The sequence below is a fragment of the Saimiri boliviensis genome, chromosome 20 (assembly GCF_048565385.1).
Source record: "Saimiri boliviensis isolate mSaiBol1 chromosome 20, mSaiBol1.pri, whole genome shotgun sequence".
Taxonomy (NCBI): Eukaryota; Metazoa; Chordata; class Mammalia; order Primates; family Cebidae; genus Saimiri; species Saimiri boliviensis.
In genome coordinates, this window is record NC_133468.1 from 10,764,946 (window position 1) to 10,777,900 (window position 12,955).

The 12,955-nt window shown below is 52.0% G+C and overlaps 1 protein-coding gene across 2 annotated transcripts in view; it reads right to left on the reverse strand.

Annotated features, from left to right (window-relative positions):
• The window catches only part of ERGIC1 (endoplasmic reticulum-golgi intermediate compartment 1), a 120,671-nt gene that overhangs the window by 42,179 nt on the left and 65,537 nt on the right, over positions 1 to 12,955 (reverse strand). For both annotated transcript variants that reach the window (XM_039460685.2, XM_074390744.1), the window contains exon 4: positions 2,804 to 2,898. In XM_039460685.2, coding sequence (XP_039316619.2) covers positions 2,804 to 2,898 — 95 coding nt within the window. The remainder of the gene's footprint in view (positions 1 to 2,803; positions 2,899 to 12,955) is intronic.

The window sequence follows — 12,955 nt, forward strand, 5'->3', positions numbered from 1 at the left end:
TATGGTGGTGAGCACCTGTAATCCCAGCTACTCAGGAGGCTGAGGCAGGAGAATCGCTTGAACCCAGCAGGTGGAAGTTACAGTGAGCTGAGATTGCGCCACTGCACTCCAGCCTGGGCAACAAGAGCAAAACTCTATCTTCTCAAAGAAAAAAAAAAAAAAGGAAAACAGTATTTACTATGTGCTAGGCTCTCTTCCAAGTGCCTTTTATGTAAGAATACACCATCTAAACACCCCTGTGGGGAAGATAATATTATCAGTTCCATTCTACATTTGGAGAAACTGAGGCACAGAACTCTCACAGCTAGGAAACATCAGAGCTTGGAATAAAATCCAGGTGATATGCTTCTGAGCCCACACCCTTCAGCCATTCTGCTAGGACACCGCAAATCTCAATGCATTTAATATAGCCAAAGGACAGAGGACAGGGCCTGGCCTGGAAGAACAGAATAAATGGCAGCTGTTATTATTTTACTCATATTATGAGTAATATGAGAATAGCTCCAAGATACTAGCTAGAAAAAAAAGAAACTCCAGAAGGTTCCCATATGGTAGGGTCCCAATTAATTAAGTAAAAAAAAAAAAAAAAAAAAAAACCTAAATCCAATAAACGTTCACAGACATGCACACACACGTAGGGGTGGGAACAGGGCCCCCACCTGCTAGCAGAGGTGTCCTTTGGGGAAGACAGCATGCTGGGACAGGAAGGGGGACAGGGGAGGGGGACTCTTGCTTTTTAAAAAACATATTATTTTTGTATTTTTGAATGCATGTCTTTTTAAAGATTAAAATGCATTCTTCTATTAGCTGTACAATGAAGAATATTATTTTTAAAAGCAGGATATGAGATCATACATGCAGCACGATCTCAGCTATGTTCAGAAACACAGAAAGGAAGGCCAGCTGGACGGAATGATGTCAAAATGTCACTAACACTGCTGTCAGGTGGCGGAATTACGGGCGATCTCTTTTGCTTCTCTGTGTTTTCCAGAAGTACAATGATGAGCATGCATTTTTTCCTATAACAAAAATGTGAAGTTCTTTTAAAGAAAAGCCAGAATGCTGAGCTGTAGCCGGGGTGAAGGGGTGGGGGATTCAGGTTACAGATCCAGCAGGGCATGGCAGGGCACGGGGTGGAGGTTGCCTGACCCCTCCTGGCACCACGTCTCTTCCCTTCCCTACACTGGTCCTGGTCCTCTGGCCTGACTAAGAATTTCCTTGCTCCAGAGATACAGTCACTCCTGAATGAGAATCTGCCAGATGAATTATTTTTCTAAGTGAAAGAGAAAAAATAACAAAAAATAGGACCGACCTATTTCAGGTTCCCTGGCTTGGGGCCCATCGAGGATTCTAAATCATGACGTCAATATCACCAAAAACAGTGACAGGGCTGAGACTCTCCCTATCTCTGGCCGGAGATGCACCCAGTTCTGTTCTCAGCCGTGTCCTTTAACAGGAAGAGGTGGTGGTGACAGAAGGGCCTGCAGCAGGCTCCATACCAGGCTGGGCAGAGGGACGGCTGGAACCCCAGTCCAGGAGAGGGCACCCAGTCCACTGGCTGACAAGTCTAGGGACCATCGCAACAGATTCTCCCAAGAACCTCAGGCAATAGACATTACTAAGCCCATTTTGCAGATGAGGAACGCGAGGCTCAGAGAGGTCACCTGAGCCAAGGTCACAGTTTTAGTGAGCAAAGGAGCCAGGATCTGAATCCAAATCAGATTTCAAATGAGTTTTGTTTTATAGAAGTAAGTCATTCTGGGCCGGGCACAGTGGCTCATGCGTGTAATCCCAGCACTTTGGGAGGCTGAGGTGGGCAGATCACAAGGTCAGGAGTTCGAGACCAGCCTGGCTAAAATGATGAAATCCCGTCTCTACTAAAAATATAAAAATTATCTGGGCATGGTGGTGCACGCCTGTAATCCCAGCTACTTAGAAGGCTGAGGCAGAAGAATTGCCTGAATCTGGGAGGCGGAGCTTGCAGTGAGCCGAGATTGTGGCATAACTCCAGCCTGCATGACAGGATCGAAATGCCGTCTAAAAAAATAAAAATAGATATAAAGAAGTAATTGATTATTTTGGTTAAAACAAAATAGGCGTGAAGTCAAAAAGGGAGTCTCCCAGCCCTCCCCTGTCGTAGATGCTCCTGAGCCTTGTCCCACACTCTCTCATAGACGGTGCACCACTCCAGCTTCTGCAGATGTTGGCCACCAATGGCTCGGAGCTAAACCCTTCTCCAGATGAATGCTCTTGGCTAACCAGAGGTCTTCTCGCTTGAATGCTTGGGAGGTGATGTGACCCCTGCCATACACACCACTCTGCAACCATTACCCAATGACAGATAATAACGCCTGGTCCCACTGCTACTGGGTATCATTCACACCCCACAGCATCCTGTGAAATCAGGCTGAGTGTGGACCTCAGCTGAACACACATCTTTGCTTATCCTCTTGCACTGCGCTATCCTGCATTTCTCACTCCCTTACAGCTTCCTCCCCTCAACAAGTCACTTGCACGAGACTCTCAGGCTCTGCTGCAAAGCTGTAACGTGATCATGAGAGACACCCCACCTCCCTGCACCAATGCAGCTGCTCTCCAGGGGTAACCCCCATGAGTAGAGTTTTGTGTTTTTTATGCCAGAAAACCTCCAAGTGCATGTATACTCAATTACATTCTCCTCCAAAAAAGAGTAGGGAGAGCCATACGTTGGCTCGATTTGTCCTGGAGAGCCTGCTATTCTGCAGACACACATTTGCCCAAAGGAGGTGTCCTGCTGGAGGGAGGGGTTGTGTGGAGTACTCACACTCGCAGTGCAGATTGGGCAAACTGATGTTCAGACTGACGTCAATCTTGCCCCCGCTGTCCTTGTCTGGGTCATCGACGTAGAGCTCGTTCACACTGGGGGAGAGACAAGTATAGGAACCCTTGTTTAGCTGGGGCACTGATCTCAGCTGCAGGGAACAGCCAAGGACTGTATCATGTGGTGACCACCCCTTAGATAACCCAGACTCCATCTGGGCAGAGCCTGCGCGTCCTCTGCCCTCACGTAGGGGTCTAGGCTGCACTCTCCGAGTGCAGCCTTACCTCTCAAGAAGGAAGGGCTGGGCTGGGTGCAGTGGCTCATGCCTGTAATCCCGGCACTTTGGGAGGCCAAGGTGGGTGGATCACCTGAAGTCAGGGGTTCGAGACCAGCCTGACCAACATGGTGAAACCTTATCTCTACTAAAAATACAAAATTCGCTGGGCATGGTGGTGCATTCCTGTAATCCTAGGTACTCAGGAGGCTGAGGCAAGAGAATCACGAACCCAGGAGGCAGAGGTTGCAGTGAGCCGAGATTGCACCACTGCTTCCAGTCTGGGCAACAAGAATGAAACTCCTCTCAAAAAAAAAGGAGGGGAGGGCTGGGGCTGAGGAGAGAGAAGGAGTGCAGTGGGATAGCTCTGGTGGTAAGAGCATATCTTTCAGGGTCAGACAGTTTCAAATTCAAATCCTGGCTCTGGCACTTCCTATGCTCACCTCTGTGAACCCACCTGTTAAGTGGGGATGACACCACCCACTGCAAATAGGGTGGTTTGAATACTGAAAGGAGAAATAGGGGTGTTATGAGGGATCAGGGCCTGGTGCCAACAGAGCACCTACAGCCTCCTTTCTTGAGGTCTCCTCCCCTCAGCTGGGAAGCCAGGAATTCCCTCCTGCTCATCCCTAGGGGCAAAGCCGGTTCTGAGAAATACCTGGATAGCTGTATGAATATCCTGTGGCTTGCTGTAGCAAATTCTCACAAAGTGAATGGCTTACACAACACACGTTTATTGTCTTATACCTTTGGAGGTCATTAGCCTAAAATGGGCTTTGTTCCTGGGAAATGCATTTTCTTGCCTTTTTCAGCTTCCAGGAGCTGCCTAGGCCTGTGGCCCCATCTCCCGATTCCAAAGCCAGCAGCTTCCCCCTTCTCTGACCTCCATCTCCCTCTTATAGGAACTCCTGTGATTCCATCTGGACCACCTGGCTAGCCCAGGATCCTCTCCCCATCTCAAGATCCTTCACGTAGACACATTTGCAAAGTTCCTTTTCAATGCAAGGTAACACAGCCACACGCGTCACGGACAGGGACCTAGACGTCATTGGGGGTAGGGAGTCGCTCTTCTGTTGACCGAATTGGCCATGGTTAGGGGCAGGTGGCTCCGCAGACAGCCACCTTGCTGTCAGTGGCACAGCGTTGGCATCTGTTAGGAATCCAAATCTGCTCAACAAATACTTGTTGAGTACCTACTACCTGTCAGTTGCCAGAAACAGCAATGAATCAGACAGACGCTTTCTCTGCCTTCATCAAGCTTATGGACACAAGAACCAGACGTCGCTCCTAAATAAATATGCCGCCACCCCCAACTCTGATGAGTGCTTTGACAAAAAGCTGCAGGGGGCCATGAGAGGGACCATAGGGCCACCGACCTTTGGGGAGAAGGGGCTGGGAAGACTTCTCTGAGGTGTGACCGAGGTCTGAGGGATGTGTAGGGCATCATCCTGGCAGCATGTGCACCAGCCTGGAGGTAGGGAGGGCACGGCGGGTTTGGAGAACAGAATGAAGGTCACTGTGATTGCAGTGTAAGGGCAAAGGGAAGGGTGGTGTGTGATGCAGTCCCAGATGAATGAGTTGGCGGGGCCCGTTCATCTGGGCTCAGAGGCTGCAAGAGGCCTTTAGACTTTTTCTTTTTTTTCCTTCACTCCAAGAGGCCTTTAGACGTTTTTTGAGACAGAGTCTCACTCTGTCACCCAGGCTGGAGTGCAGTGGCACGATCTCAGCTCACTGCAACATCCACCTCCCAGGTTCAAGTGATTCTCCTGTCTCAGCCTCCAGAGTAGCTGGGACTACGGGCACGCGCCACCATGTCCGGCTAATTTTTGTATTTTCAGTAGAGATGGGGTTTCACCAGGTTGGCTAGGCTGGTCTTGAACTCATGACCTCAGGTGATCCACCCGCCTTGGCCTCCCATAATGCTGGGATTACAGGCGTGAGCCACCGCACCTGGCCAAGGCCTGTAGACGTGATGTGAGCATAGCCACAGGGTCTGGCTTGCACTCTCATCGGCTCTCTCTGGCTGCTGCGAGGAAGGTCCACCGGAGGGGCTGCTGTGCAGGAGGGAGAACAGGAGGTGGATGATGGCATCTTGGACGGGGCGGGATGGGAATGGAGAGGAGGAGGGATGCAGGAACCCATGTAGAGCAGGCGGGACTTGCTGATGGATGGGACTGGGGGTGAAGTGGGGTGAGGCGAGGGAAGAATGAAGACAGACGGCTGCATTTTTTCCCGGACCCATCTTTTGGGCTGAGAAGGGGAGCAGGACTGGCAGGAGACAGAGGTACTGAGCGTGGGGCGCTGAGCGGAGCCCAGGTGTCTTGGAGGCATCCCTGAGGAGCTGCTGGATGTTTGATGGCCACATCTGATTCCCAGATAATGCCTGCCCCAGGGAGCAGCGCTTCGTGTGGCTGGGCTGTGATTATTTTAAACATGTATTAGGCCTCTTGGGTCCAGTCCCTACGCTGTAAAATAAAAGATAACTAACTGGCCTATCTAAGCAAGTAAGATTCCAAGAGAGCTTTGTAAATGGCCACATCTTAGAGAAAGAGTAGGACTCAGGCAAAGGAATTTCATTTTTACTAAGACCACATCTTTGCACCCTTAGCACCTGGTGTGATGCTGTTCACCAGGCGTGGTGGGCTCTGAAAGACACCCGGGCTTGCTTCTCTGTGGGGCCCACAAGGATCTTCCCAGAGACAAGAGCGCAACGAATGGACCCCCGCCGCTTAAGTTACGCTGGGGGAGCCCTACTGTAAGCGTTCACACCATCCCATGTGCTCTTGTGAAATGCCCTCAGCCCTATCTTAAAACAAGGAAACAGGTTCAAAGAGGGTGTGTCCCATCCCCAGGGTCACACAGCAGGAAATGGCCGAGCTAGAATCTTAATCCAGGCTTTCCACAGCTCAGACTGCCGCCCAGCCTCTCCTTAGCATTGGGGTCTAGGAACAAAATGATGGGGGGCCCCGGCCTGGGAAGCCTTAACATGGGAGAGGGGAGACACAGGCCTGAGCCTGACCTTGCTTGTAGTGTTGGCCCCGATCAGAGGCCACCAAGAACAAAGGAGCTGGAGGGAGAGGGGCAAACAGGAGCCGAGGAGGTTATGCCCGAGGAGGAAAGGGCTCCCTACAGCCAAACGCTCTGCCCTGGCCTTCAGCGCCCAATTTCTACCCCAGCCTTAATTTGCAACTCTGGAGAGCTGTTGAGTAATGAGATTGCTGGGTGATTAACACAAAGACGACTAAGGAGAGGCTCAGCTGCCCTTCCCAGCCAGGAAGCCACCTGAGACTCTTTCTTGAAGCAACTCACCTTTCCCACCTGGCGAGGCTGGGCCTCCGCACAGCACTGAGGCATTGTGGGATGATGTCATCCACTGGCAATCCTCTGGAGGTGACCTCAGCCAAAAGCGAGGTGAATTCCAGGTGTGGCGCCAAGGTGAGCTCACCCAGAAGGCCCCAGGAAGCCTCTCCCAGGCGTGAGTCCCTGTCTTCCTAACCAGAATAAGCAGAGAACAGGCTCCGCAGGGCTAGAGGGCCACCCAGAACAAGGGGGCCGAGGTGCTGGGCAGGGACAGCCTGGGGCACTCTGGCCAGGCTGGTTATGTAAGCCTAGAACTGGCTGCTCCCAGGCTTCTTCCTGGAGGGCCCCCAGGCTGTGGGATAAACACGATTCAATCACCTGGGTCTCCTGATGAGGTCAATACGGCCGCCTTCGCGTCCAAGGCAAATGTTCCAGAACTGCTGGCTTCCTGCCATCCCAGCCAGGGCCACGAGCCTGCCTACAGCCACCCCACGGCAGGGGCCTGCCAAGGCTAACAGACTCCATTGGCTAGGGCTGAACTGATTTTAAAAGGCCAACGTGCCTGTAATCCCAGCTACTCAGGAGGCTGAGGCAGGAGAATTGCCTGAACCCAGGAGGCGGAGGTTGCGGTGAGCCGAGATCGCGCCATTGCACTCCAGCCTGGGTAACAGGAGCGAAACTCCGTCTCAAAAAAAAAAAAAAAAAAAAAAAAAAGGCCAACGGGCTGCCAGAAATCAACCTACCCGGAAGAAAAAGACATGTTTTTTTGTGGATTTACTGTAGTCTGAGGACTCCCGGGGGCCTGACTCCCCTGTCACCAGTGTGGGCAGTGGGAAGGCCTACGGAGGCCGTGGCAGATGGGTGTAGGCTCACCTCCTGACTCTGCCACTTGGGAGCTGGGAGACCTAGGACACAGTGCTTCACCTCTGAGCCTCAGTTTCCTCATCTGTAAAATTGGAAAAACTTTCGATCAGTTTGAAAATAGGCAAAATTAATCTATGGCAATGGAAGGCAGAATAATAGTGGTGGGGGTTACTGACTGGGAGGGGCTCCAGGGAACCTTCTTTGGTGATAGAATGTATTATGTCTTCATCAGACAGTTACAAGTGTAAACACAGGTGAAAATTCATCAAGCCTCTATCTTAAGATTTACACACTTTGCTTTATGTAAGTTACACATACCTCACTAAAATAAGAACATAAGAAAGGAAAGGAAGGAGGGAGAGAGGAAGGGAGAGAGAGGAAAGTAAAGATAAAGATTCTATCTACTTCACAGGGTGCTGGAAGACTGCTGGGTCAAGCTGCTGGCTGCCCCAGGGCAGGAGAATGAGTGAGTGTATGAGTGTGAGTCAGTGTATGAGTGTGAGTGTGAGTGTGTGTGTGTGTGACTCATCTTTCTCAAGGGCTGATTCTAGGCTCTTCTTGGTAAAGAAAATACAGCAGCGCAGGGGAAGCCCAGGCTACCAGGGTTCAAATCCTGGCTCTCAGTCACCTCTTGGCTGGTTGACTTGGGCAAGGGGCTTCCCCTTCATCAGTTTCCCCAGACGTAAAATGGGGACAATTGCATCTATGCCATGGGGTTGCCGAAAAGATCAAATGAGAACAAGAACAATGCTAAGTGTGGTCTTAGTAAACAGTAAGTGCTCAATACATGTCCACCGTTTTTATCACTATTATTAATATCGATGCTCGATGGGTTGATCCAGTGTTTAACAAGGGTACTGTTCTACTTTCACGTCGATGAAACTGGGCTCAGAGGAGTACAAACGGCTGGCCAAGATCAAAGGACCAGGAGGAGGCAGAGGCAGGATCTGAGCCCAGGGACGGGGGCCCACAGCCCAGGCTCTTTGCAAGGCATTGCACTGCCTGGATGGGATGGGAATCAGCGAAAAATTGAGGGGCCAGTGGCCCTGAAGTGGACTGGTGATGCAGATGTCCGAGTCCTTTTTCATCATCTCCAGGTGTGCCCCTCCCCACCATGGCCCAGGTGCCTGCAGGGTACAGGGGTGCTTAGGGGTTCGATTGCGTCTGTCCCACAAGCCTCCCCCACCCGTCACCATCCCCAGGATGAGGGCTCCCTGAGCCTCAGCACAGAGCGTGTTCTCACAGTCTTCTGTGGAATGAGCCCAAGTGTGGGAGGGTGTCCTCAGCAGAAGTCTGCGCGCTGGTGGAACACAGGGGGGCACATTCCAGGTGGGGGACGCCAGATGGCGTCAGGGAGTCAGGCCCAGCGGGGGCGACTGTGTGGGAGGGTGGGGGGTGTGGGTGGGCAGTCGCCTTGTAGGGAAAGGTACACAGGGCGGGAAGGGGGGAGGTTGGGTGGGGGGAGTGTGGATGGAATGTGGTGGAGGGCCTTGAAATTCTAGTCTGAGGCATTAAGTCCAGTGACATCTATACAAAACAATTTTATTTGCTTTTCGAAGGGCCCTTAAATAGTTCAGATTCCTGCCTGAAGTCTCTGACCTCCATGCTTCAAAATTTGACCGAATGGAAACTTACGCAGCAGTGAGGCCAGCAGTAAGGGCTTGGGGTGGGGTGGAGGGAGGGATGGAGATTCTGCCAGCACGCACTCCGGAACCCTGAGTTTCAGATCCTGACTCGTCCAGGTAAAAGTGTGTGTATCTATTACCAGCCAGGTGGATGTCTAAAATACATCCCTTGACAGCCAGCCGCCAGGTTCTGCCCACCCCTGCTCCAAAGCCAAAGTCCCAGCGCCCTCGGCCCCTCTGCCCTGAGCTCATCACCCAGCTCCCACCAGGGTCCAGGGCCACACCAAACCCACCTTCACAAGAGGTGAGCTGTCTGAGGCAGAAACCCATCACTCCACACTCAGATGTCCTCAGGCCTCCTATGGCTAACAGCAATGTCCTTCATGCTCCTTAATGCGACACCGGGGGCCCTCTACCCAGCCTGGCCCACAACCCAGGCTCAAGGCAGGCAACCTGGAGACTTCTAGCTCCCCCTCCTGGTTAAGCTACTGTTCCCCGCTCCAGCCTCCTCCTGTGAGGAGCCTGTGAGAACATGATTCCAGGTGACCTCCAAGCTCCCACCTCCCGGGCTTCCATCTGCCTGCTTGGCCACCTCGCCCTAGAAGGGTGCATCCATGTCCTCCAGTTAGCTATTCTGACCAAAAAGCAGTGGCTCCTATGAGCCTGGGGCCCCGAAATGCTTGGGGTACAACAGAGGAGAGATGCTGAGTCTGGGCTTTAGCACCCCAGACCTGGGTGTGACTCCACTTCCACCACTTACTGCTTCATGTGGTTTTGGCCACCTGGTGCCTCAGTTTCCCCAGCTGTAACATGGGAAGCGCAGTAGTAGTTACCTTAAGGGGTTCTGTGATGATCAATGAGATGACCATTACAAAGTGCTGACCTGCCGGGCGCAGTACGCACACCTATAATCCCAGCACTTTAGGAGGCCAAGGTGGGAGAATCAGTTGAGTCCAAAAGTTAGAGACCAGCCTGGGAGACCCCTGTCTCTACAAAGAATTAAAAAATTAGGCGGGCGTGGTGGCTCATGCCCCGTATTCCCAGCTACTTGGGAGGCTGAGGCAGAAGGATAGCTCGGGAGGTCGAGGCTACAGTGATAATTCAGCCACTGCCCTCCAGCCCGGGCAACACAACGAGGCCCTGTTTCAAAAAACAAACAAACAAAAAATAAAAATAAAATGCTGAGCTAGGTGTTAGCACGCACATAATGAGTTATATGATGGAAGGTACCATAAGTATACTATGTTATAAACTAGCAGTGGGAAGTTCCAATTACTACATTTTATTAGTATAAGTCTCATGAAGTTAATAATTATTGAGAGCAGTCAGAGACTGGGCAGTCAGAGGCTGGAACATTCTGTGGCCAGGCTGCCTGAGGAGGGGCCTACTCCCTGAAAACACAGAGTTTCAGAACACTCTGTGGGGCCTCTTTCCCAAGGATAATTACCAGCCTGTCCAAAGCCAGGTTGGAGCCCAACCACCCAAACAAATGTGCCTCCCACCAGGCCCAGGCCAGAATAAGCATCTTATGTCACCGATAACACAGGCTGGGGCTGGAGCCATGTTCATCCAACCAACGGTGACCTCATTTCCTTAACTTACAATCTCATGGTGGCAGGAGGGGGCACTGACCCGCTGTAGCCACAAAACTGTCACAGAGGGCCAGCCACCCAGAAAAAAGAGAACTGTGACCTTCAGTTCTTCCCAAACTGGCAGGGCTTTCTAGGGGTCACAAGCTTCTGACAACTGCCCCCACCCCTGGGCTTTGTACCTCTCCCTAAAGAGGCGATGCTTTCTCCTCCGGGTTGCTCAGGAGGTCCTAGGGCTCATCCTGCAGAGTCCCTTCGCGCAACTCCTGCACCTTGGTAAGGAGGCAGCTGGGGGCAAGAGGGCATCAGGTTCACTGCAGCTTCATCGCTGAAGCCTCTGGCCTTAGCTCTGGACAGGTCTCTCTATTCATCCCTGCCCCGTTCCCTCTCTCCAGCCACTGACTTAGCACAGGGTTGGATGCAAGGCAAACACTCAAAAAATGTCCCCTGTGTTTTTGCTGGTTTTTTTTTTTTTTCTTTTTTTTTGAGATAGGGTCTCGCTCTGTCTCCCAGGCTGAAGTGTCATGGCGCAATCACACTTCATTGCAGCCGGGATCTCCTGAGCTCAAGTGATCCTCCCATCTCAGCTTCCCAAGTAGAAGAGACTACAGATGCGAGCCACCACGGCCAGCTAATGTTTTAAAAACGTTTTTGCAGAGACAGGCTCTCATCCCGTTGTCCAGGCTGGTCTTGAACTCCTGGGCTCAAGTGATCCTCTGGCCTTGGCCTTCCAAAGTGCTGGGATTACAGGTGTGAGCCACTGCACCTAGCCCCCTTCCTCCCCTTATCCCTGAGCTTCGTACCTCTCCAGGGACTCAGTGGGGTCAGAGCGTCCCGGCTGACCCTGGGACAGAGGGAGAGGAAGTCATGGAGCAGGGGAGTGGGGAGCAGCGGGAGCCCTCTCTGCTCTTCAGAGAGAAGCCGCCCCGCCCTTGGGAAACTGCATGAGTTGTCTGGGCTTGCTGGACGGGCCCTTCCCAGTTCTCCTGGGCACTCTGCGGGTGGGGTCCCACCTGCTCAAGCCTCAAGCCGTGACATCAAAACTCACTTGTCTGTAGCCCATTGCCTTAGCGCCCCACCTCATGTGGGATGAGCTGAGGAATGCCACCCCACACGCTTTCAGCAGCAGGCAAGAGAGGCGTCTTCTTAACTCAAAGAGGAAGAGGGACAAGGACTTCACATTCACTGAGTACTTACATGCCCGGTGCGGAGCAGACTTAAAACCTTTTTCGAGTTAGATGCAGACTGTGTAGGAAATGAACAAATACACGAAGAGATATGGACCTAGTGATATTAAAGTATATCCGGCACTATAGTAAGTACCTTTCAGCTAAAGAATCCTGTTTGATCCTCACAAAATATCACGTACCTGCAGCTGTCTCATTTTCCACCTCCTGCCCTGCTTTAGTTCTGTCTTGGGAGTTCTTGCCCCTGATCGATATAGTCTAGTTTTGTTTGCTTGTTGACTATGTCAACCACCAGCATTTTCAGCTCCTCCACGTGTGAAGCCACAGAGCAGTGAGCGAGCAGACCCGGCCCTGGGCTCCACCAGCTCGTCATCAAGAAGTGAGTCCCAGGCCCGACGTGGTGGCTCACGCCTGTAATCCCAGCACTTTGGGAGGCTGGGGCGGGCAGATCGTTTGAGGTCAGGAGTTAGAGACAAGCCTGGCCAACATGGTGAAACCATGCCTATACTGAAAATACAAAAATTAGCTGGGCATGGTGACAGGCGCCTGTAGTCCCAGCTAGTGGGGAGGCTGAGGCAGGAGAATTGCTTGCACCTGGAAGGTGGAGGTTGCAGTGAGCCGAGATCACGCCACTACAGTCCAGCCTGGGCGACAGAGCGAGACTGCATTTCAAAAAAAAAAAAAAGAAGTGAGTCCCCATTCTACCCGGCAGCATAGAGGGCCTGACCTGTCTCCATCCTACCTGCTCTACCTCTTACCCTCTCTGCTTGCTCGCTTTGCCCTGGCTGATTGCCCTTATTCTTGCCTTTCACGTGTACCAGGTAATCCCTACCTCAGCCCACAACACATATGTGCTCCTGCACAACACATAAAGCCACCTGCCTGGTCTCAGTGGATGTCACATGTGTGCCTCTGTCACCTTGCTCAGAACATGACAGGCCTGCCAAGTCAAGCAGGTCGCCTCCTAGAGAGCAGGGTACAGCCTGCAGAGGCCAGAGGGTATCTGACATACAACAGGTACCTCACAACATCCGCAAGTCTCAACCTCTCGCTGTTCTCCCTGCTTCTACCTCTGATTCATGATGGGATGATCCTAAGACGTCCAGTGGCAGAGCAGAAGATGCTTGGCTTGGGCACAGTCATCTCCCGTTAGAGGCCTGGGGGAAATAAAACCCCTTCTTTGAATCCTGAATGGCCACAAGGTCATGTTTTGGGAAGCAGATCGACCTCTCCCAGAGCTAGAAGGGAGCTCTGACTCTGGTCTACACTCCTTCATTTGGCTACCAATCCTGAGACCCAGAGGGGTTTGGCAACTT